The sequence below is a fragment of the Callionymus lyra genome, chromosome 10, assembly GCF_982586985.1.
Source record: "Callionymus lyra chromosome 10, fCalLyr1.hap1.1, whole genome shotgun sequence".
Lineage (NCBI taxonomy): Eukaryota > Metazoa > Chordata > Actinopteri > Syngnathiformes > Callionymidae > Callionymus > Callionymus lyra.
Window position 1 is genome coordinate 2,246,777 of NC_141827.1, and position 21,906 is coordinate 2,268,682.

At 43.2% G+C, this 21,906-nt stretch overlaps 2 protein-coding genes across 3 annotated transcripts; one reads left to right on the forward strand and one right to left on the reverse strand.

The window, feature by feature from the left end:
• The first annotated feature begins 738 nt into the window (after positions 1 to 738).
• LOC148069873 (opioid growth factor receptor-like) lies at positions 739 to 5,306 on the forward strand. 2 transcript variants are annotated; one of them, XM_087801524.1, is made up of 8 exons: positions 739 to 1,175; positions 1,300 to 1,362; positions 2,346 to 2,384; positions 2,437 to 2,497; positions 2,552 to 2,630; positions 2,686 to 2,752; positions 4,393 to 4,541; positions 4,599 to 5,306. In XM_087801524.1, the coding sequence occupies exons 1-8, from the start codon at positions 774 to 776 to the stop codon at positions 4,876 to 4,878; spliced, it is 1,140 nt and encodes a 379-aa protein (XP_087657650.1). In that variant the 5' UTR covers positions 739 to 773; the 3' UTR covers positions 4,879 to 5,306. The 2 variants fall into 2 exon arrangements, with proteins under 2 accessions (XP_087657650.1, XP_087657651.1); XM_087801525.1 differs by lacking the exon at positions 1,300 to 1,362.
• Positions 5,307 to 6,002: 696 nt separating this feature from the next.
• On the reverse strand, positions 6,003 to 21,250 carry dido1 (death inducer-obliterator 1). The gene is made up of 16 exons (XM_087800154.1): positions 21,147 to 21,250; positions 18,083 to 18,123; positions 16,821 to 17,763; positions 16,366 to 16,750; positions 15,571 to 16,212; positions 14,800 to 15,019; positions 12,731 to 13,298; positions 12,495 to 12,654; positions 12,292 to 12,408; positions 12,111 to 12,194; positions 11,772 to 11,916; positions 11,232 to 11,688; positions 10,978 to 11,125; positions 10,795 to 10,884; positions 10,517 to 10,712; positions 6,003 to 10,431 (listed from the first exon to the last, which is right to left on the reverse strand). Exons 3-16 carry the CDS (start codon positions 17,645 to 17,647, stop codon positions 6,389 to 6,391), a joined length of 8,082 nt encoding a protein of 2,693 aa, XP_087656280.1. The 5' UTR covers positions 17,648 to 17,763; positions 18,083 to 18,123; positions 21,147 to 21,250; the 3' UTR covers positions 6,003 to 6,388.
• Positions 21,251 to 21,906: the final 656 nt, after the last annotated feature.

Genomic DNA, 21,906 nt, shown 5'->3' on the forward strand with positions numbered 1-21,906 from the left:
GTTAAACGAGAACTTTTAAAGACGTAAATGTTCGTAACTTTGTTTGTTTAATACAAATGTTTGGAATATTATTCATCTCCTAGTTTGTCTTCAATTATTTTTACAAACGTATGTTTGCGCTTCTGTAGTTGATGGTTCGTGGCAAAAAATATATATATAGTTATTGTATTTTATAGAAATTGTTTATACAAGCGCGACATCCAGCGGCCAAACATGAGAATTACACTCGAGTTCAAACTAAGAGTCAAGATTCAAGAGCAGATTTATTCTCGGTACATGTTGGTAAACATACGTGGAAGTGTTCGTGGCTGTGAACGATTCCGGAATGGCTTTAACAAAATTAGAACAATATGTACAAAATATACAAGAGGAATAATAATAATAATAATAATAATAATAATAATAATAATAATAATAATAATAATAATAATAATAATAAACACAGTGCAAAACCCTTTAAACAGTGCAATAATTGGAGTATAAATGGTGGGAATTATCTGTTCAGAAGAAGAATAAAAACGAATATTTACTAAATTCACAGTATTGCGAAATTATCGAGATATATAGTTCGTATATAGATCGTTTTTGAGGTGACATAAAGGCGTTTTATTCAAATCTTTAAATATTAACTTGTTTAAACTAGTTGTAATAGTAAACTAGTAAACGTGTCTTTCCTGACCGGGTTTTTCTTTTTTCTTCTCCTCCACAACTTGAGTTTCATGATAAACGAAAGTGGAAATGACGTGAGCGCACGAGCCTCTGAAGTCGTGGTGATGTTGTTTCTTGTGGCCTTGATCGGAAACATTCGCTTTTCGGATCATATTCGGTTCTTCGCTCGCATTTTGTGGAGTTTAATCGGACGCGTTTATTCTGGAGCTTCGGCTGGTTTACGTGGTTTGACGCACAGGAGGAAGGACGAGGTCAGAGGTCAACTTAGAGAGTTAGAGGAGAAGGTCTGTGAAGGTCCAGAGACTCCAGGGTCCACGTTTGAAGTCGAGGACGAGGTCGACGAAGATGAAGATGATGAAGCTGATGATGATGATGATGATGAAGATGATCTAAAGTATCGAGTGCAGAAGACAGACGACTTCTACTGTGACTATGACTCCACCTGGGAGGTAGAAGCGACTGAGGACGAGATGATTAACCAGAGGAGGTCAAGGTCAAAGAGATACGTGAGTTCATCGCCTGGAAAGTCTATTTTTAATTTTAAAATGTTATTTTACTTCCTGTTTCGATCTTGTTCGACTTGTTTGTTCTGACTCATCTAAACACTGTTTCGTTTGTTTGTGTTTACAGAACCACTTTGACACGTTTACAAGAGCAGCGAGAGATTTACAGAACTATAGACGCGGATATAAAGTAAATACTTTTCTGTGTTACAGATAATAAAGTCATGTTCGCTCAAATATGTTCATTAAAAAATATATTCAGAAATAAATAGTTAGAAACTTGCAGGAATACTTTACGTACATGATTATTTTTAATGGTTCATGAAATGAACGTAGAAGCTGAAAAAAAAACGTGTAAAAATTCGTGTCTGGTGGACAACAGCTCCCTCTGGTGTCTAAATGAAGTACTGAAGTACTGATGACAATAGTGATGAAGGTTCACTAGGTGGCGCTCGGTTTAAAAGTTACGGGACGTTTGTCATTCGACATTTATCGCAACAACGAAATTATATTTGAAAAATAACAATTGAACAAATTGAAACAAATATAATACGCATTTATCGCGTCAATAAATGTATTCATTTGATCGATGGAAATCTGAGTAGTTCACGATATTTTTACAAAGAAATATACGCATTATATTAAGACATACAGGACACATATTGAGAAAATAAAAATAATTATTAAATACATAGAAGAGAAAATAAAAACAATTATAAAATAATATAATAAAAACAATAATCAAAATCATATAATTAACAATAATAAATACAATAATGATAAATATTTCAACATACATTACTCAAGTGTACACACTACAGAAGGACAACAATGGGAGGGATAATATATGAAGAGTAAAATGTATTATTATTAAATTATTTTATATATAAATATATATACAAATATTGTTATTAAGTCTGGCAGTGAAGCTGCCATCAGTGTCCTGCAGGGGGCGCAGCATAAATTTATAATTATATAATTAGACATAATGTGTAAACATTTGAACTTATTTATTAGTTTTTTAATGCTAATAGACGGAGAGTCAACTTGGAAGATTGTTTATAGTTACTTGTGGACAGTTTTAACAGACATTCTGAAGCTTTTTGAAGAAACAAGTTTGTATTTTCCACCATAAAAGACCAAATAAAGTAATAATTCACTATTTTCCCACAGTCCGGTGTCTTAAGAAGTCGCTGGAATCCAAGAGAGTTGGTGAGAACATGTTCTTCGTATCAAGAATGTCCTTTAATGATATTGTTTTCAGGATCCAGATGAGAAGCCGAATCTAAAGTTCTACTGTGGAGAGATTCCCTCATCCCCTGACGGTCAGTCACACTGCTGAGTACAAGAGTATACACCCATTGTGTTTGTGTTCTCAGGCGTCTACATCGGTCAGTTCCACACAGACTGGCCTGGACAGTACGACTGGCTGGAGAACGTCCACAGCTACATTCAGTGGTGCGTTAATCCAGAGTCACGTCTTCGTCTCTGAACTCACTGGTGTGTCCTGAAGGTTGTTTCCACTGGAGGAGCCCGGAGTGAACCCTGAAGCCAGGACTCTGACCAAGACGGAAATCCAGGTGAATATTCAGCCTTTACTCCTGGAGAGGTTTTTAACTCCATCAGACAAGAACCGACGAGTCAGAGTCAGTTAAAGATACTGGTGTGAAAATGAAGAGTTATTGAAGATTTAAGAACCAGTTCACTGAGAAACATGTACAAAAATCAAATGTTGTAGAAACAAAAGTACCTTTTTTGTCACGATGTCTGGAACGCCAACGAGGAGACTGTAGCTGTTAGCTGTAGTGGCTCAGTACAAAAGTGCTAAATAATTTAAATAAATTATAATTTGCGTCCCATCTGTTTGCTGAACATACACCAGGAAACAGCAGTAGAAGAGTCTCAGAGAACCAAGAAAAACCTGCTTGAATAAAAACTTCTTGAGATGTTTCTTGAAGGAGTCAGTAGATCATCAAACACAGATGTTTCTTGAAGGAGTCAGTAGATCATCAAACACATGTTTCTTGAAGGAGTCAGTAGATCATCAAACACACATGTTTCTTGAAGGAGTCAGTAGATCATCAAACACACATGTTTCTTCAAGGAGTCAGTAGATCATCAAACACAGATGTTTCTTGAAGGAGTCAGTAGATCATTAAACACAGATGTTTCTTGAAGGAGTCAGTAGATCATCAAACACAGATGTTTCTTGAAGGAGTCAGTAGATCATCAAACACAGATGTTTCTTGAAGGAGTCAGTAGATCATCAAACACAGATGTTTCTTGAAGGAGTCAGTAGATCACCAAACACAGATGTTTCTTGAAGGAGTCAGTAGATCATCAAACACAGATGTTTCTTGAAGGAGTCAGTAGATCATCAAACACAGATGTTTCTTGAAGGAGTCAGTAGATCATCAAACACAGATGTTTCTTCAAGGAGTCAGTAGATCATCAAACACACATGTTTCTTGAAGGAGTCAGTAGATCATCAAACACAGATGTTTCTTGAAGGAGTCAGTAGATCATCAAACACAGATGTTTCTTGAAGGAGTCAGTAGATCATCAAACACACATGTTTCTTGAAGGAGTCAGTAGATCATCAAACACAGAGATGTTTCTTGAAGGAGTCAGTAGATCATCAAACACAGATGTTTCTTGAAGGAGTCAGTAGATCATCAAACACAGATGTTTCTTGAAGGAGTCAGTAGATCATCAAACACAGAGATGGTTCCAAAGCTTAGGAGCAACAGTCTGGAAGGATTTCTCTCCTCTGGTCCTGAAGTTCAGGAACCATCAGTAGATTCTGATCCACAGACCTCAGAGCCCGAGCTGGGGTGTAAGTCTGGATCAGATCACTGATGGAAGGTCTGAACATGAATAGATCTGAAAGTAAGAACCAGAATTTTAAAATGATCCTGAAAGAAACTGGCAGCCAGTGAAGAGTTTGAAGGAGAAATGTGAGTTCTTCTACTAGAGCGGCTCAGAATTCTGGCTGCAGAGTTTTGTATGAACTGCAGGCGGGAAAATAGCTCGGCTCCATCTTTCTAGATCCTGGTATCACAGGTCAGGATCTGATAACATCAACTGATCCCTGGCATTGAATCATGTTTTTAAAGCTACTGTGGGCTACAGAGCATGACTTGTCGGGCCATATTCGGCCCCCGGGCCTGCGCCGACCTCTTCCAACAGATGATCCATGTAAAACAAACGTGTCTTCCAGGATTTTCTCAAGAGTGACGTCGCCAAGGAGAACCTGCTGAAGTCCTACAAGCTGATGCTGGACTTTTACGGCATCAAGTTGTTGGACGAAGAAACGGGGCAAGTGACGCGGGCGAGAAACTGGAGGCAGAGATTTGAGAACATGAACCGGTACGAACAGGTTTGCAACTCCGTGAGCGAAGTGACTCGTTGTGCATCTCCTCGCAGACACACCCACAACAACCTGCGCATCACCCGGATCCTCAAGTGCCTCGGGACCCTGGGCTTCCCTCAGTATCAAGCCCCGCTGGTCCAGTTCTTCCTGGAGGAGACGCTGGTGAACGGGGAGCTGCGTCACGTCAAGGACAGCGTCCTCAACTACTTCCTGTTCACCGTCCTGGACAGGAAGCGGCGCCGGCGGCTGCTGAAGTTTGCTTATTTAAACCACGACCATAGGCAGGAGTTTGTCTGGTGTCCACGGAGGATCCAGAGTATTTGGGCGAAATAGAAGTGGATCGTAACATGTGATCAGTCAATATCAAGTATCAAGCGATGGAAGGGGATGGAATCTTTTCAGTTCGGGTTGAAAAAAAATGTATCAGGAACAGTCTGAGTGTGATATATAATTAGTTAAATTGTTGGAGTTCCTGTCAGTGTGTGATTGTGTGTGTGAAGGCGTAACTTAGTGTAAAGCGCTTTGGCTAATCCAGGCTTTTACTACCAACATGGTCAACAAGGCAGACTAAGGTGAAGGACTCTTCAGAACCCTATGGTAAAGGATATTGAATGAAAACTTAAAACACACCGATTGTTTCAGTTCTTGTTTGGCACACTTTAGCGCCAGTGCTAACATGTTAGCGTTCGTCTCGTTCTTAGCATTCATCTGACTTTTGCTTTCGTTTTTCTTGACACAAATAAAGTAAATTGATAAAAAGATCAACTGCAGATGTGATATTTGTACCATCTAGGATTTGTCCGTCAGCAACTAATGATGAACTTCAACTCTGGTGTCATTAAACATCAACTAGTATCAACTCTGGTGTCATTAAACATCAACTAGTATCAACTCTGGTGTCATTAAACATCAACTAGTATCAACTCTGGTGTCATGTAGTGAATGTTCTTCAAGACGCAGTAACTTCTCATCATGACCATGTTTTACACTTTATTACTTTATAAAGTTGCTCTGAAATCTGGACGAACGAAAGGTTACGAGTCTATTATGATGCAATAATGGCTTCACTCCTTCTGTCCACGTCGGAAGCAGAGTTCCGATTTAAACCATCGTTTGATCCTTTCAAGTCAAAACAGATAAACGATCTTCGGGGATCGTTTCCTAAACCTTATCGAATCCAACCACTGACAATTGAAAGGAAAGAAAACAGGAGATCCAAACCCAGCTCTAGTTTAGCAGAGCAGTATCATTAAAGTCTGATAACAAAAAGAGTTTGGCTGGACAGTGATCCAGGAGAGGTTTGGAGGAGAGCTTGAGCTTGATTAGGACGTCTTCTCATTGGTGAGCAGTTCAGGACCCACTGATGGGAGGGACTACGTCTCTCGCTCACGACTTGACTAAAGTCCCTACAGATGCAGACTCGAGGTACTGGAAGTAAAGAGGCGAGCAGACAGTGATGGTCTATAAACACGTTTAATCAGTGGAGCTGAGCTGCTGTACAGTGGAGCATGTTTCAGACGAACAGGATTAACAAAGGTCTAAACATACACGTCGATCAAAGCGATTTACCTTCTCATCGGCAGGAACCAAAGGTATATGGCTTTGTGTCTACTTAGAAAATCATGAATAAAAACATCAGTATTTACAAAAATACATTCATATTTACAAACTGCAAAAGTCGAGTCATTTTTTAAAATGATACAGAATTTTTTCGGTGTCCTTTTATTCTTCTTAAAAATGAAGGATGTAGAAAAGAAAATACAAAAAGTTAATGAAACAAATGATTCAACACCGGAGAAAGATAATGATCGCTTCAGACGTCTTAGTGTTTTGACGCCAGAGACTATGACGTCACGTTGTCCTTCTCTTTTTCAGAGGTTTTACCGTTTTTCTCACTTTTGCCATCTTTTTTCCCCTCTTTCTTTTCTCTACTTCTGCTTCGCTCCCGATGTTCCCTGTCTTTGTCTTTGTTCTTGTCTTTCTCCCTCTCCCTCTCCCTCTCCTTCTCCTTCTCCTTCTCCCGATCTCTCCCCCTGTCCTTGTCCCGATCCCGGTCTCCATCTCTGCTCCGGGACCTGTTGCGTCTCCGGTCTCGGTCTCGGCTTCGGCTTCGGTCTCTGTCGCGATTCCGCGTCCTGTCGCGATCATTGTCCCTCTTGTCCGAGTCCTTGTCCCTCTTGTCCGAGTCCTTGTCCCTCTTGTCCGAGTCCTTGTCCCTCTTGTCCGAGTCCTTGTCCCTCTTGTCCGAGTCCTTGTCCCTGCCTCGATCCTTCTCCTTGTCTCGGTCTCTCCTCCTGTCGGACTCTTCCTCCCTGTGTCGGTCTGTGTCTGTTGAACGGTTTCTATCATTCCTGCGCCTTTCACTCGTCTTTCGTTCGCTTTCCCTCCTTTCACTCTCACGCCTCTCATTCACACGCCTCTCACCCTCTTTCCGATCGCTTCCTCCTTCCTGCCTGTCACCCTCCTTTCGTTCGCCTTCCTTTCTCTCCCCCTCTCGACGCTCACTCTCCCTCCGTTCATTCCCCTTTCTTTCACCCTCCCTTTTATCACCACCCTCTTTTTTGTCATCACGCTTTTCATTGTCTCGCTTCTCCACCTCTGTTCGTTCACCATCTTTTCTGTCTCCTTCCCGCCTCTCGTTATCGCGTCGACCGCTTTCTCGTCTCTCCGTTTCCCGTCTTCCCCCCTCACGCCGATCCCCGTCACGCTTGTCGTTGTCTCGCCGATCAACGTCACGTTTATCGTTGTCTCGCCGATCCATGTCACGCTTGTCGTTGTCTCGCCGATCCATGTCACGCTTGTCGTTGTCTCGCCGATCCATGTCACGCTTGTCATTGTCTCGCCGATCCACGTCACGCTTGTCGTTGTCTCGCCTGTCTCCATCGCGTTTATCGTTGTCTCGCCTGTCTCCGTCTCGTCTGTCCCCGTCACGTCTGTCGCTTCCTCGCCTCTCGGACTCCTGCTCCCTGCTGCGATCTCGCCCGCGGTCCCTCTCTCTGCTCCAACGTCCGCCGTCACCGCGGTCCCATGAGCGACGGCCAGAAGAAGGAAATTCTCTGTCCATTCTATGGTCGTCCGGTGCGTCTCTCTGCCTCTCGTCAGAGGGACCGGGAAGCATTTGATGTCCTCCTTCGAAGCGACTAACCCGATCCAGAGGTTGAGGTTCTGAGTCATCAAAATGAGTGCTTGTCCGTCGCCTCAATTCAGGGGACTCGCGCCACGGGTCGCCCCTGTAACGGTCAGGACTGTGACCCCTCATGTGACTTGGAAGTCCTAAAGAAGGTTCTGCGGGCGTTGGAAGTAAAGCACCACCATGATGCATCGGTCTCGCCTCATCCGAGAACTTGTCAAAGCGATATCGTTCTGAGCCACCAAAAGGCTGAGGTGACTGACCTCTGCTGTCCTGAGACAAGTGGGCGCCATGCTCGTCGAACGTATTCCGATAAGGGGGTGAAGGGCGTCGCCCAGCACTCTCATAAGGGTTGATGGGAGGCCTACGGTAAGCAGATCCCAACTGTCCTGTATTGTCATCACGAGGGATTTGATTGCGATGCTCGTCCAGGTTCACATTTAAAGAATTGACATCTTTGTTGTAGTGGTCTGCAGGTCTTCGCGTAGGATCTGAATGCTGGGACATAAACGCTGGTTGAGACACCTGATCGTTGTATGGAGCCGGTGGAGGACCACTCAGCCTAGAGAAGTGGGGCGGCGGGTTCAAATCAAAACGTCCAAGTGGAGCCCTATTGAACACAGGGGGAGGAACACGGTTTTCTGCAAAAGGGAAGGGTGGAGGAGGGCCTGTGAAATTTGGCGGGAAATTATTTGGCGCATCAAATCGAGTGGGAGGGCGACCTGAATGGGCGTCCTGTTGTCTCATATGATTCGGGGGATTAGAAGAATCAAACATTTGCGGAGGGGGCGCCCGTTGGTTCATAAGATGGAATGGTGGTGGTGGAAGTCCTCTTGGGAGACCCTGGGGAGGAGGTCCAGGGGGCGGCTGCTGCTGCTGCTGCTGACTTCCAGGCCACTGGTTCTGATAAGGTGGGTAGGTAGTTGGCCGTGGCCCGTATTGTTGGTTGTCGGGTTGTAAAGGGATACCGTGCATAGGTGGTGGGCCGTGCATGGGAGGGGGTCCATGAACATGGGGTGGAGCTTGCACAGGAAGATGACCATGCATGGGAAGGGAGGGCCTCTGCATGGGAGGAGCTATTGAAGCCATACCTTGCATAGGAGGAGGAATAGGCATGGATGGAGGTCTGATGTTCCCAGCCTGGGAGGGGTGGGGAGGGGGATAGTTCAGCGGTGGGTGAATCTCAGTAGGAGGTCTATAGTCATCGTCAAAGCGTGACCCTGACCTTCGGTGAGGCTTCAAGTCACCCATTGCAGTATGTGTGAGAACTGGGATGGAGGAGTTGACTGTGGAGATGTTTGAAGGCTCGCCGTGATAATTTGAAAAAGGTGTTTCTTGACTATCATCAGAGTCCAAGTTTCCTTTCAAAATACTTGCGGCATTTGGCCAAACGTTAAACCTGTTTGCTTCCATTTCCCTCTCGATCGGCTTCTCCACCTCAGGACTCATGTCCGGCATGTTCACGAAGTTGACTTCCACATCAGGGTCAACCTTTTCACCTAATAAAGGAATCGATATCTCCGCAGGGTCTGGTTCCATCGAGGCTGGGGTCTCGCTTTTCTCCTCATCTTCAGTTGGTGACTTCTTTGGGCTCTGTGATGATTCTGGAAGCTCAATGGCAGGAGACGACACAGGAGGCTGATCCAGAGGCTGCACAGGCTGGTCAGGCAACGAGGACTCGTCTGCCTTCTCCACGGGGTCATCCGACAGTGTCCTGCTCATTGAGCTCTGCCGGGGATCCTTGCTCTGTCGAGGGTCCCTCATTTGGTTAATCGTTGGAGAAACTGATGATGTTTTCACTAGTTCGTCCACTTTTCTGCCAAGCTGGAGTAACTGGCTCCCGACTAACAGTGAATTTGATGATTGAGCCAACGTGGTATTTGCTGACGTCACTGAAGAGTCTGACGTTACCAAAGAGGACTGTTTTTTACCTTCCCTCTCCAACATCTTTTCGCCGATCTGTTTAAGATTTTCCAAGATTTTCTGTGGATTAGCTGCGCTTTCATTGGTGATCATTGGAGCAGGTACATCAGACCTGACCTCATCAAATATGGAGTCGTCCTCTGGATCATACGCAACATCATCCTCTTCGTTTGGAAGCACCTCAGAGGGTTTGGACAGCACAGGTTTGACAGTGACCTCAGTGGGGTTGATGGCCATGCTGTAGGATTCACTCGGGGTATATTCTTCTTCCGGGTCATACGGTCTGTCATCTTCATCCTCATCTACCTTCGTCTTTCCGGAACTCTCTGCAAACTGCTTTACAATTGGGTCAAGCAACGTAGCAGGTCCAACAGAGAGGTCCCCTGATGGGTCAGAGGGAGAGTTGGATGCGTCAGAGTCTAGTTTTTTCTTTCGAAATAGAGAATTGAGGATGGTCTGGAGTGGATTGCCGACTGCAGCAGATGCCACCGTAGAACCAGCGGAGGATGGAGACTCTTTGACAATTGAAGGTGCAGAGATAGAGGAGAACAAGGACGCAATCGAGGAAGAAGGTTTAAGACCAACTGAGGCATCAGAACTACTACGAGGGGGAGATCTTGGAGGGGTTGTGCTCATTGGTATATCCAGACTAGGTTTCAGGCCCTTTGCATCTTTGATCGAGATTTGGGGTTTTAAAAGGCCAGATTCTTCTGCTTCTTTGGTTTGAACTCTGGCCCTTTTCTCCTCACTTTCCAGTTGTGTTCCAGACCTCTTTCTGTCCTTTTGGCAGATTAGAAGCCCGAGCAGGAGGTTGGGACGAGCTGGTTCTAGACCTGTGCAACGCAAAAACGTTTTAGACTTTAAATAATGGAATTGGGAGAAAGACAATATTTGGCTAAACTAAAGTAACAAACCTACCTGGCCCGTCAAAGGGAAGAAGTTTGGCAGGTAATGGATCCTTGGAGCTCAGTGGGATCAGGTACAGGTCTTTGATCCGACGGTTGTTGTTTGCTACAACACCAAAACGTTTCCTGCTGCTAAAGTACGAGAAGAGAGAAACATATGCCACCTCTTCCTCCTCTGAAGTCGGCTGGAAACGGATCAGGCAGAGCTCCTATGGACAGGGAGTAGAAGGCACACGTGAGTAACGGAAACAACATTTTTAAATAAATCAGCGGCAAAGAAATAAAGCAAACCTTTGACAATGAAGTTTTCAGCTTCCCAACATAGTCCCACACAGTGCTTGGAGGGATACGTCCTTCAACATGAATGGTGTCGGGTAAATCCTGGAAAAACGTCAAACGTGAACTTGTCGTCAATGATCTTTTAAAGTTGGGTCAAATTCCATCACATCATCCAAATGTTGCGACATTACTGACCTCTTTGAAATAGTCAAAGGATCCTGAGACCAAGTAGGCGTTCGTCATGAACTTGGCCACTTTCTGCATGTGGACGAAACCTTTCCATATCTTCTCTTGGCCATGAAGAAATATTGCCGTCTCACCCTCAGGAGGCAACTCAGAAGTACTTCAAACAAACAAAGAATATGGTCGTTAACAGCGTCAGATGATGATGTTGGAGGTTATGTTAACAAATGAAGTTATTGTTTACAACTATGTAGTCAGAGACTCACTTTGTCTTTAACGGCTTGGGAACAGTGAGGGAAGGTAGCGTGAATGAAGGCATTGGCAGAAGCGTCTTTGAACCAACATCCACAGGAGCGACAACAGGAACCGGAGCTGGCTCAATAGAGGTGGGAGCCTTTTCAGGGACGGTGCTGGGGATACTGGGAACATGTCTGGCCATGCGAGGGTCTCTACGGGTGATGCTGACGGAGGAGACGGTGGGAAGGATGGGGGGAGGAGGAATGTTCACTAGGGGTGCCTGAAGGATAGGCTCCTCTTGGGTCTGCATAGGCTGCAGGTCAGGGACCATTAGTCGCTGAGGAGGAGGAAAGACTGTGGAGATCTGAGGCTGCGGATCAGAAGGGGCGCTTTCCACTTTAGAGGAATGCTGCTCGTGCTTGGTTTCAGGCTTCTTTGCCAGTCTGGCCTTCTTTGAACCTGGACCTTCACCTTCGTTCTTCTGACCTACATTCAAATAAAACAAACGGTTATCATAAGCTACATTTAAAAAATAATAAACAAGGTTCTGTCTTGGGTGTCTCACTTACCTATGCATATTTTACAGTTGAGGTCAAAGAGATGAGTCCTGTGTTCAGAGGTTGTGTCTTTCAGAAGAGCATCGACCATGTTAGCTGCTCCCTCGGCTGCCGGTGGACGGGTCGCAACCGAAGAAGAACCTAACTCGTCGTGGTCCTTTGGAGGAAATTAAGCATTATTAGTTGGAATTACTTTTTAACCACATATCAATCATTTTTTAGAAGAAAACGAGGGGAAGGCCTTGATCAAACTCTTTCCAAGTAAGTGACAAGAGTCATTTAAGGTAAAGGAAATACATTTTTAAAAACTCTTGAAAGCAAAAAGATCAGACGAGTTGCCATTATACGTACATTTGCATCATATGAGGGAGGAGCTTCATCTGTATCCATTCGCTGCAAATCATGACCATTGCCGTGTTTAGAATAAGTCTTTAACTGCAGTAAGAGAAGATACTCAGATGAATAAATGGATGTATAAATAAAAATAATTAAATTATTTATAAAAAATACTGAATACATGTTCTTCACTTACGTCTGAATGGGTTGGCTTCTTCCACTCTGATATCTCCTTAGACTGTAATTCTTCTGAGCTTAGTCTCACGAGTCTAAAGGGAGATATGTCGCCACCAATCACCCTATAGAATAGACCCTGAGGGGAAGAAAATGTTTTTATACCAGATTAAAAAAAATGTTGTTCACTGAAACCACTTTGTGGACACATCTCCTCCAGCACACCTTGTTTTTAGGGTCCTTCAAGTTAAACATGAGGGTCCTGTACTTGTTCTTGTACTTGTTGTCCGTGCTGAGGCAAATATGATACATCTCCTTTTCGATCCCCACACACAGCCTGGCCACCTCACTCTCAGTCATTTTCAGATCGTCGCTGTCAGACACCCTGGTCACAAATGACAAGTTGTATTAAAAAAACAGATCCTGCCTGGAAAAATTCAAAAGTTTAAAGTAGCACTCACCTCTTAAAAAGGATGTCTGTTAGTGAGCGGCGAATGTTCTGTCTCATCTGGTGGTTTGCAGGTGGAATGTGGGTCTGTGGAGCAGGTCCTGCAGGTGCTGAGGGTTTGGTTTTAGAGGAACTATGGGAGGGGGCAGCCGAGGGAGCTGGAGATGATGATGATGATGATGAGGGAGCTGAGACTTTGGGTGAGGAGCTAGACTTGGTGCTTGATGGAGAGTCCTTCTGTTGGGGCTGCTGCTTCTTAGGGATTGTAAAGCTCGACTTCGTGACCCGGAGCGCTCCTGTGACGTGGATCGGCCCAGACGGGTAAGGGGACGAGGTTTTACCAGAAGGAAGTCCAGGTTTTTTCGTCTTCACTGAAGTCTTGCTGGGAGTGGTCGCTGCTCTCTTCGAGGACCTCAGACTGGTGGGTTTAGTGTGGGTCTTCTTGCTGGACTTCGGTGAAACCTTGGTGGGTTCTTTTGCTGCCGACTTCTTCTCTTTCTTTTTGGGGCTACGGGACACTGGTGACCTCTCTCGATCTGTTGCCGGCTCTTTCTCACGCTGCTTCTCTTCTTTAAGAGGGGCTGAGGATAAAGACAGATTGACCATTTTAAAATAAGCCATGAAAAAAAAGACTCAAGACTCGATCTGTACAATTATCATCCATTTACGTTTCATTAACGAGCGACTGGTTTGGATATTTTCGAACCACAATCTAAACACCTACTAAAATGTGTGACACCTTTACTCCACAAAATGAGGTTAATGTCCTTTCAGGTAAAATCTATCCAAAATTATCCGTTTAAACGGTTGTTTTGCATCAACAAAAAATGTGCTGAGCAACTGGTCTTGTGCAATTTTATTAATTTGCTGAATTAAATGTCGACGTCCATAATTATCTAGTATTGTACGACTAGTTTCATTGAACTAGTGCAGAGAAAACAAACTTAATGAGGGAAAAATATAAATCACACCATTAAACCATCTTTGCCACTAGCTCTCGAAGACCATTCATAGCAATTCTATGGGCTCCACACGAGGGGCCTCTTTACTGTGTGATGAAAATATCTGACAGGGAAGCGAAATAAAAGTAAAATAAATTTAAATGACCAAACTGTAAGATGTTTGACAACTGTGTTTAGGAAGATCCATCACAGAAATGGTTGTGTATTCAACTGGCAAAACATGTTTGGTTGGCAGAACAATTCCATGTGGTGACAAAAAAAAGAAAGAAATTCTAATATGCCACTTGCAAGTAAACCCTGAACAACAAGATATATTCTTTCATAAGTTCATTAGGCGCGCAGGCGTTGGAAAACACAGCAGGATCCGGGTGGTGTGTAAAATGGCACCGGCCTCCGGGATCAAAACTCTTCCGGGGTCTTTGAAGGAAGATCTTCCACCACAAGTCTTCTCGCTGCACCATCCAAACAGGCCTGGAGCAGCAGCTGACCGTCAAAAAGATCTCGAGGCTTCTCTTATCCCAACTGTTTGGATTCATCGTGGACAAGCTCGCCTACATCAAGCCAACGCTGCTCACATAATCAACAAAGTCATCCAGAAATCTTCATATAACCCTTTATTTTAAATCAAATACAGCAATGTTGACGCTGTTAGGCCGATCGGCCACTTGACGTCATCAACGCTCATGAACCATGAAAATCTAACTTACCTGCCGAGGAGAGAAACCTGTGGAAGCCAAAGTAACTGATCATTGAGTCAAACATTTGAATTAGTCGAGGCGTCTCTGGTCACAAGTCATGTGATCTAAGGGGTTCTCCATGAGTCTCAACGGTCAAATGCCGGTGTCGCTCTGCACTTTAAAGCTGGTTATGGTCGGAGTCTGAGCCATGGAGCGCCTCTCTTAGAACAGATCACCTGGATGACAACCAACTTACCCACATACTTACCTGCTCAGCATTCAACACCTCATTTATCCAAATAAACGTTCACTTTGATCAGAAACACATTCAAGTCGGCATCAGTGGAGTTATTCTCCAAACATACTTCTCACACATGGTGACGCTAGCATTAGCACAGCTACGGATAAACACTTGAAATTGGACAGTTCAAAGAGATACATACACTTTTTGTTTAACACTGTTGCTGTTATGGGTGTAGTCTTTTCTGGTGTTACTGCAATGTAATTATGGTCGCTGGACCAGGACGCAGCGGTCGGAGGCGGGGGACGTTCCTCGGCATGCTCGTCTTCGTCGTCCTCCTCTGGATCGGGCTGATAATCTTCGTCGCTGTCCGAGTCTCGTCGGGTCCCTCTCCGGGTCTTCTTGCCATCGGCAGGGGCGCCCTGGAGGATGGAAAGAAAGTGTCAAGAGGTTTTGCGACTCTTGACGCACAAAGTTCTTCTGTCAAAACTGACCGTTTTTCTTTCTCAGGAAGGAAACTGCTTCATTTGATCTTTTTAAAACTGCATAATATTTTCATAGAAGAATTTAGATCACTAGAATATTATTTTATTTTTAAAAAATTAGGTATAACATCTAATGGCCTCGATATGGTTACTATACAGATTGAATGATGGTTGATACAACAATATTTGAAACTATACATGTGCAGTGAAATGTATTGAAGTTCATTTTTAATTAATAAGACGATGCCTTATAGATTGTGAACAAATCACTTACACATGTCCTTGCGAGTCCTGAAAATAAATCGATTAATGAGTTCACATTCGCCACTAATTTCTACATCAATCACTTAATGTTTGAATTTATTTGATCAGATGTGATGACACTTGCTTGTGACTCGTCATCCGAAAGACGGAAATGCTTCAACATTTCAAATTAAGGTCGTTTTTTGTTTGTTTTGTTGTTGTTTTTTTTTTACAAACACAATTACCTTGGGAGTAGATTTTGTTTTCTGGGATCCATCCTTCTGCGACGGCTCTACAGTGATGGTCTTCATGGCGGCGGCGGCGTGTTTCAGGATACAATCATTTCCACAGTACACAGAGTCAGGCTGGGCAACATTCTCACAGCCAGGACCGATACATTTTGGGAGCGACGCTTCTTCTGCCGGCTTCTCCCCCGCAGTTGACATGGAGTCCACTTCAATGTTTGTTTCTAGGACCTCGTCGGCCGCGCTCACAGCAGCCGAGGCAACCGTCTCGGGCGTTGCTGGCACCGAAACCTGGACAGCTGGACTCGCAGCTGCCGGAGCGATCGACTGCGGCGAAGAATTTAAGGTCTGTGACGGGACACCTGCAGCCTGTACAGTTGCTTTTGTAGTCGGCGGAGTCGGCTTTGAGGCAACCGGGACAACAACCCTAACAGTCGGCTTCGAAGCAGGCGAAACTGAAGTCATCTTGGCCGCCAACGGAGACACGGCCTGCGAAGTCGTCTGCACGCCAGTCAGGCCAATCAGCTGTTGAGTGGTCTTGGCAGCCACAGGCGCCCCGGTCTTTGCCACCATCGAGGACAAGGTCTTCACAATCTTTGCCGTCAACGTCTGATCCGTTTTTGGTAAGACTGCCTGTAAGGACTGTTAAAACAACACAAGCCACATGGAAAATATCAGCTTTTTGTATATGAGCAAACACTTTCATTTACTTTAGTACATACAGTCACGCCAGCATCATCCAACACTCAGCCTTCAACATTCAGCCTTTTGCATTAGTTTGCATAATAAACCTACCGGCTGGAAAATCTTAATCCTCTTTTTCCCAGTAGGATTAATGGCCTTTTCTATTCTGCCCTTTATACCCTGGTCATCGAGCGTCTTCTCGTCGCTGCCAGCCAGCGTGGACGATGAAGCCGCAGAGGGGCTTGCGTTGAGAGACGCTTGACACGGTACTTCGCTTGAAACTGCAGATGAAGGAACGGTGGTGTTGGTTCTCCCAATGTCCGAGTTCAAGGACAGATTGGACGTAGCGGGTTTGACCAGAAGGCTTCTTTTCAGAGTGCAGTTCGGGCAAACGTAATCTTCGCCGTTTCTCTCCATCAGTCGACCACGAGCCTCTGTGATGCCTACGCAGTCGCCGTGGAACCACTCCTCGCAGCGATCGCAGCAGATCATAAATCTGTGAATAAAAAATAGACTTCCATGAAATTTTTCTTTCATATTACAAAGAGCAAAGCAATTTAACTAACCTTTTATTGTGTTTCTGCCGACAGATGCAATAAAGTGCGTTTGGGTCATAATCACCACCATCAGACTCATCAGAGGACGATGTTGTTGAGGTGTCGTCATCTTCATCATCTTCATCATCGTCTTCATCATCATAAATATCTTCCTCTTGTCCACCAGTTACACTACCAGCTTGGGGGGATTTGGCCTTTTCTTGGGCTGCAACAGGCTGGGCTTTGCCAGCAGAGGGGCTGTCCTGACTGACCACCTTTTTCTTATTAATATAAGTCCTGATTGGTCCACGTTTAGACGGCGATGCATCAGTATTTTCTGTGCTCTGATTAACGTCTTTTGAATCTGATACAGTTTCTTCATTTTGTGCCAGATCCTCCGATTTCACTGTGACCTCAGAGTCTTTATCTAGTTCTTCAGGGTCTTGGCTTATCGTTTCACTTTTCCCCTGATCTTTCTCATGCAAGCAAGTCTTCGGATGAGCATTGGGAAGCTCACTATCAGAGTTTGGATCTTCTTTCACCTGTATTCTACTTCTCGTCTGCCGCCCAACAGACTGTGTTTGAGGGGTCTGACGCACACTGCTCCTTGTTCTTCTCTTCGGGGAGTCCGCCCTCTCATCCAACCCCCTGGTTTCTGTGCTTCCATCAAAACTCGCCTCTGATGCGGTCTCTGCATCAGTTAGTGTTTGAGATGGAGGGTCACTATCCAAACTAGGTGGAGCACTCTTTCGTAATGCCCTTTTGGCCGTGGAGAGAAATTCTTCCAATTTGTCCGTGCGCTTGGGTTGTCTACCACTGCGCCTTACTGGGCGATTTTCAAGGTTTTCAGTCTCCATTGCAATGATTTGCTCAATGAACAGTCAATAAATGAAACATTTGTTTCCTTTGTTTTGCTAGAGAACTGCTCTTGCGCTTCTAAAGCCACATGTTCTGTCCTTTTGCTCTGCAACACCTGTGTAGATGTAACAAAATAATGCATCAGAACTCAAGTTACCATAGAGGAGGCAACAATATTTGGTAATGTTAAACTCTTCTTAACCTGCTCCTAAACAACTAGTTTAAAACATGTGGCAAAATAAAATGGTAGTATATTAATCAAACTTTTATTGCCAGTGTTGTGTAAACAACTTTTTTTCGTGGCGTCAGTACAGAATAAAGTTAACACAAAATCAGCAATAGAAACAGAACCAAACACCAAGGCAGCCATTTAAGACGTCTTCTCAAGGAAACTACTACTTGATAGATTAAAGTAAAATTGAATAAATACTTACCAGTTCTTCTCTTGACTCAGGCTGCCGTAAAGTTTAGGAATCTAGAGAAGGAAAAAGTTAAATTGTTACAAAATAAGTTAACCAAGGTCAATAAGAATAGTGTCTGAATACATCAAATGATATTCAACAGTTGGTTTGGATCACTCAACTCTGCCTGACAAGAAAGTACAGCCTAACTCAAGAAGCCATTGTAGACCGCTCACTTAGCTTGGTGCAGCCATGCAGTTCCATGTGCAACACACTGAATGTAGAACACTATGTTTCAACAGACTTCTATCAGCAGTTTGGGAAATTTCAGTTGATCTACTTTGATCACACAGACCAGCCGAGGCATGCAACGATAATCTCAATGGTATTGGACTGCTTTTCTAATCTTCATCCAATTATATACCCAATTACATTTACACGCAGACCAAAAAAAAATCTTCAATACTAGGCAGTTGACAGTAACATTTAAACTGACAGTTACATCTCTGGCATAACTTATTTGCTATTGATATAAATCTTATAGAAAACAAAGAGCTCAAAGGATATGGGCAAATTGTTTAATGATGCTACACAAATTTGATAAAACAACAAATCCCTGCTGATTAGAATTTTGTTTAATATTAAATAGAATTGAATAAAACATTTAGCCATTACAATTTCTTCATTAAAATAAATCAAAAGACAAACGGCCCTTTGAATTACAATGAAAAATGACTTCAGACATACTTGGTCCCCAAATACAAATCTGGTCCTGGTGTAAGCCACACATTTCATCATCACTCACAGTAGCTCTCAAGCATGTTAGGGTCGCATTCAAACGTCAAAACAACACTTTAGAAAGCATTGCATCTTAATCCCATTTATCCTTTTAAATTCATCTTCACATACTTCAAACATTTTACCCAAGGCATTGTTGACTTGTATAATTTAGACCATATATTCTATAGACCAGTTTCCCAAATTAAATAATTTCTATTTTATTCAGAATCTTCCCTTGTACTATGGAATTGTATTATGTAACAATGTATTTTTACAATTTGAAACTTGTTAATTAGAGATGGAGACAAAAATATGATTGTAATAATTAAAACATTAACTATTAATAAAAGTGAAGTGAAGACCGGTGACAGTGAGATTCTTGTGGGTCTTTACAGCTCAAACTCTCGGCCATAGCTCCTTTTGAAGTTGTATCAAATATTAATAGTGCTGTGGCTCGTCAGGACATTATTTGTCCTCGTCATGCGAGTTTAGTTTGACGACCTACATAATGCGCAAGACAACCGACGGCAGATCTGCGATTCTGTTATTTGCAAGATGCTAATAGAAAAGTAATTATCGTGTGCTGGTTAGGAACATATCGAGGGCTCATTAATCCTGACAACTTCAGTTTTAGCACACGAGACATCTACATGTCGGCGTAGTGTAGATTACATTTACTTTCGCTTCTGACTTAATTTTTATTTAAACATCATGTTTCACACATTCATAAATCCTGGAAATAACAGTTTCATGAAGATGATTCTGTTGCACCACAGTGTAGTATGTAGTTCATTTTAACGTCTGTTAACCTTACGATACACGGAGAATCAGCTGGTAAAATAGGAGATTCTCACCTTTTCATTTGTTTTGTTTCTAAAAAAAGCTTGTTGTCTGAAGCTAATGTTAGGGAAGAGTTATACCTAATAAAGTGGATTCTGAGCGGGTTTTAACTGTGTCTGTCATGGTTTGATTTGCAGACTCGTAAGCTTCATCCAAATTTTACCCTTAATATCGATCTTATGCGCTAATTATTACAGTATCATCTTAATAAAATAGATTCTGAATTGCTTACAGTTTCTTAACCTAGTGCTTGTGAGACTATTGCCGGTGTGGGTACTTGAACCCCATGGAAGTGTTGGGGCAAGAACGATGACACGGCTGGGGTCAGCTTATCATTAAACATTTAAGTAGAGCCACGACAGAATATAAAGAAGAGGGAGACTTGTGCATGTAATGGTTCTAGATGTATCTTGTCAATAGGTGGACATTTCAAATTAAAAGGTTCAGAACTTAACAGGGTTTAACCGAGTAATGGAAACAATCTTTTCACTGTACAAACCAGTCCTTAATTGTTATGGGTTTTGTTATACTTTGGAAAAGCTATCTACCAATATGATTCATTGTCAAATTGAACAGTAAACAGGCTGAATACAAGTTAAAATAAACGCCAGAACAAAGGGAAACGCAATGCATTCATGAATTTTATAAAGAAATGGATCGTTTGTCGAGACAAATTGAACAAATGTGTCAGAAAAGGAAATCGCGCCACGTGAGATGAGCATGTCTGTCAGGTGGGAGGGGCGACAGGTGAATATCCAGCCACACGTTGGCGGTTATGATGTTAAATCTCACAGCAACAGGTTTAAACGATAGAAAACACACGTTAAGAATGCGGAGTGAAGATTGTTTGTGGATTCGATCCGCGAGGCTTGAGGCCTACACGCGTGCAGCGACCTCACGTCGATAAAACAAGACAGTGGAGCAGACTTGGTTAAACGAGTCTTTTTCAACATGCATTTATTTCATTTTAACTATTTATGATCAATGGAATGTTCGAGCGCAAATAAATAACATCCGCGTGTCGCTGATTCGTAACGTAAGATTAAACGATGCATTTATAGAAATGTAAACAAGACTTGCGGCTACTCTTAATGCAATACTCAACACACATATGTTGCACAGTTTTAAGAATAACGACGTTAAAGTGTTTTCCCACGAGTGGAAGTACAGTAGCCACTGTTCAGGCCGTGAGACCATTCAACGAGCCTGGCTACACATCTGCACGTTACACACTCGTCATGTCCACATATGTGTGATGTAAACATTTACCACGATACACGTTTGGTATTCAATTCAGTCGTTAAAGAAGCTTACAGGCGAGACGAGCCGAAGAAAGCAAATGGCGCAGTAAAGCTGACGCTAAATGCTAACGCTCGGGTTCGTCCCGCACATATGACGATTCTAGGAGAAAAACACACGCTTTCTAGCACACACTTCAACACAATGCAACCAAAATAATCTATAGTATTCCACCCACCTAAATACGAGAATATTGGACTATGTGTCCTCGAATTATCGTCGGTCAAGCCTCCATTTTCCGTTCCAGCTACAGCTAACTGACTGCGGCAGATGGCGTCGAGCGCTTCAGTCGGTTCCCCGATAGCGCCACACGTGGATGGGAGGCGAAACTACAACCGTCGTTATATTAGTGTCAGATGCGGAACATTTGTTTTAAAAGATGCTGGAATTGTGAGGACTTTTATCTGGAAGTGTGGCTTGAATCATACGTTTTTAGATCAATTTTTTTTTATATCAAATCCTCATATACGTTTGTTTTGCAAAAACAATGGTCATGGTGTGTTAAACAGGTTGCAGTGGTACTGAAACAAGAAATATAAAATATAAAGTGTGTTTAAAACTAGGTTGTTGGGGAAATTTTCAATTATTGCTTTTTACAAGGAACACAGTACATAGTCACATGGATTGTTACTCATACCATCCCCACCAACACTATGTGTTCCATATCCTGAAGCTTACGCTCGGATCGTCTGATGAGATGTTTCTCAAAGCCCCTCGAATCCAACTGAAAACGAAAGGTGGAGTAGAAACATCTACAGTATCTTTCCATGTCTCCTCTGTATTCATTCAATTGGCCATAAATTCTCCTCGAACTGTCCTATCCTGCAAGAACTTCAGAAGAAAATGTCACTGTTACTAACGTTTATGTGTGTTTAACATCGAATGTGTGTGTCGTCAAATAGCACCGTAAAACTCTCCACAGCTGCAATCCTAAGAAA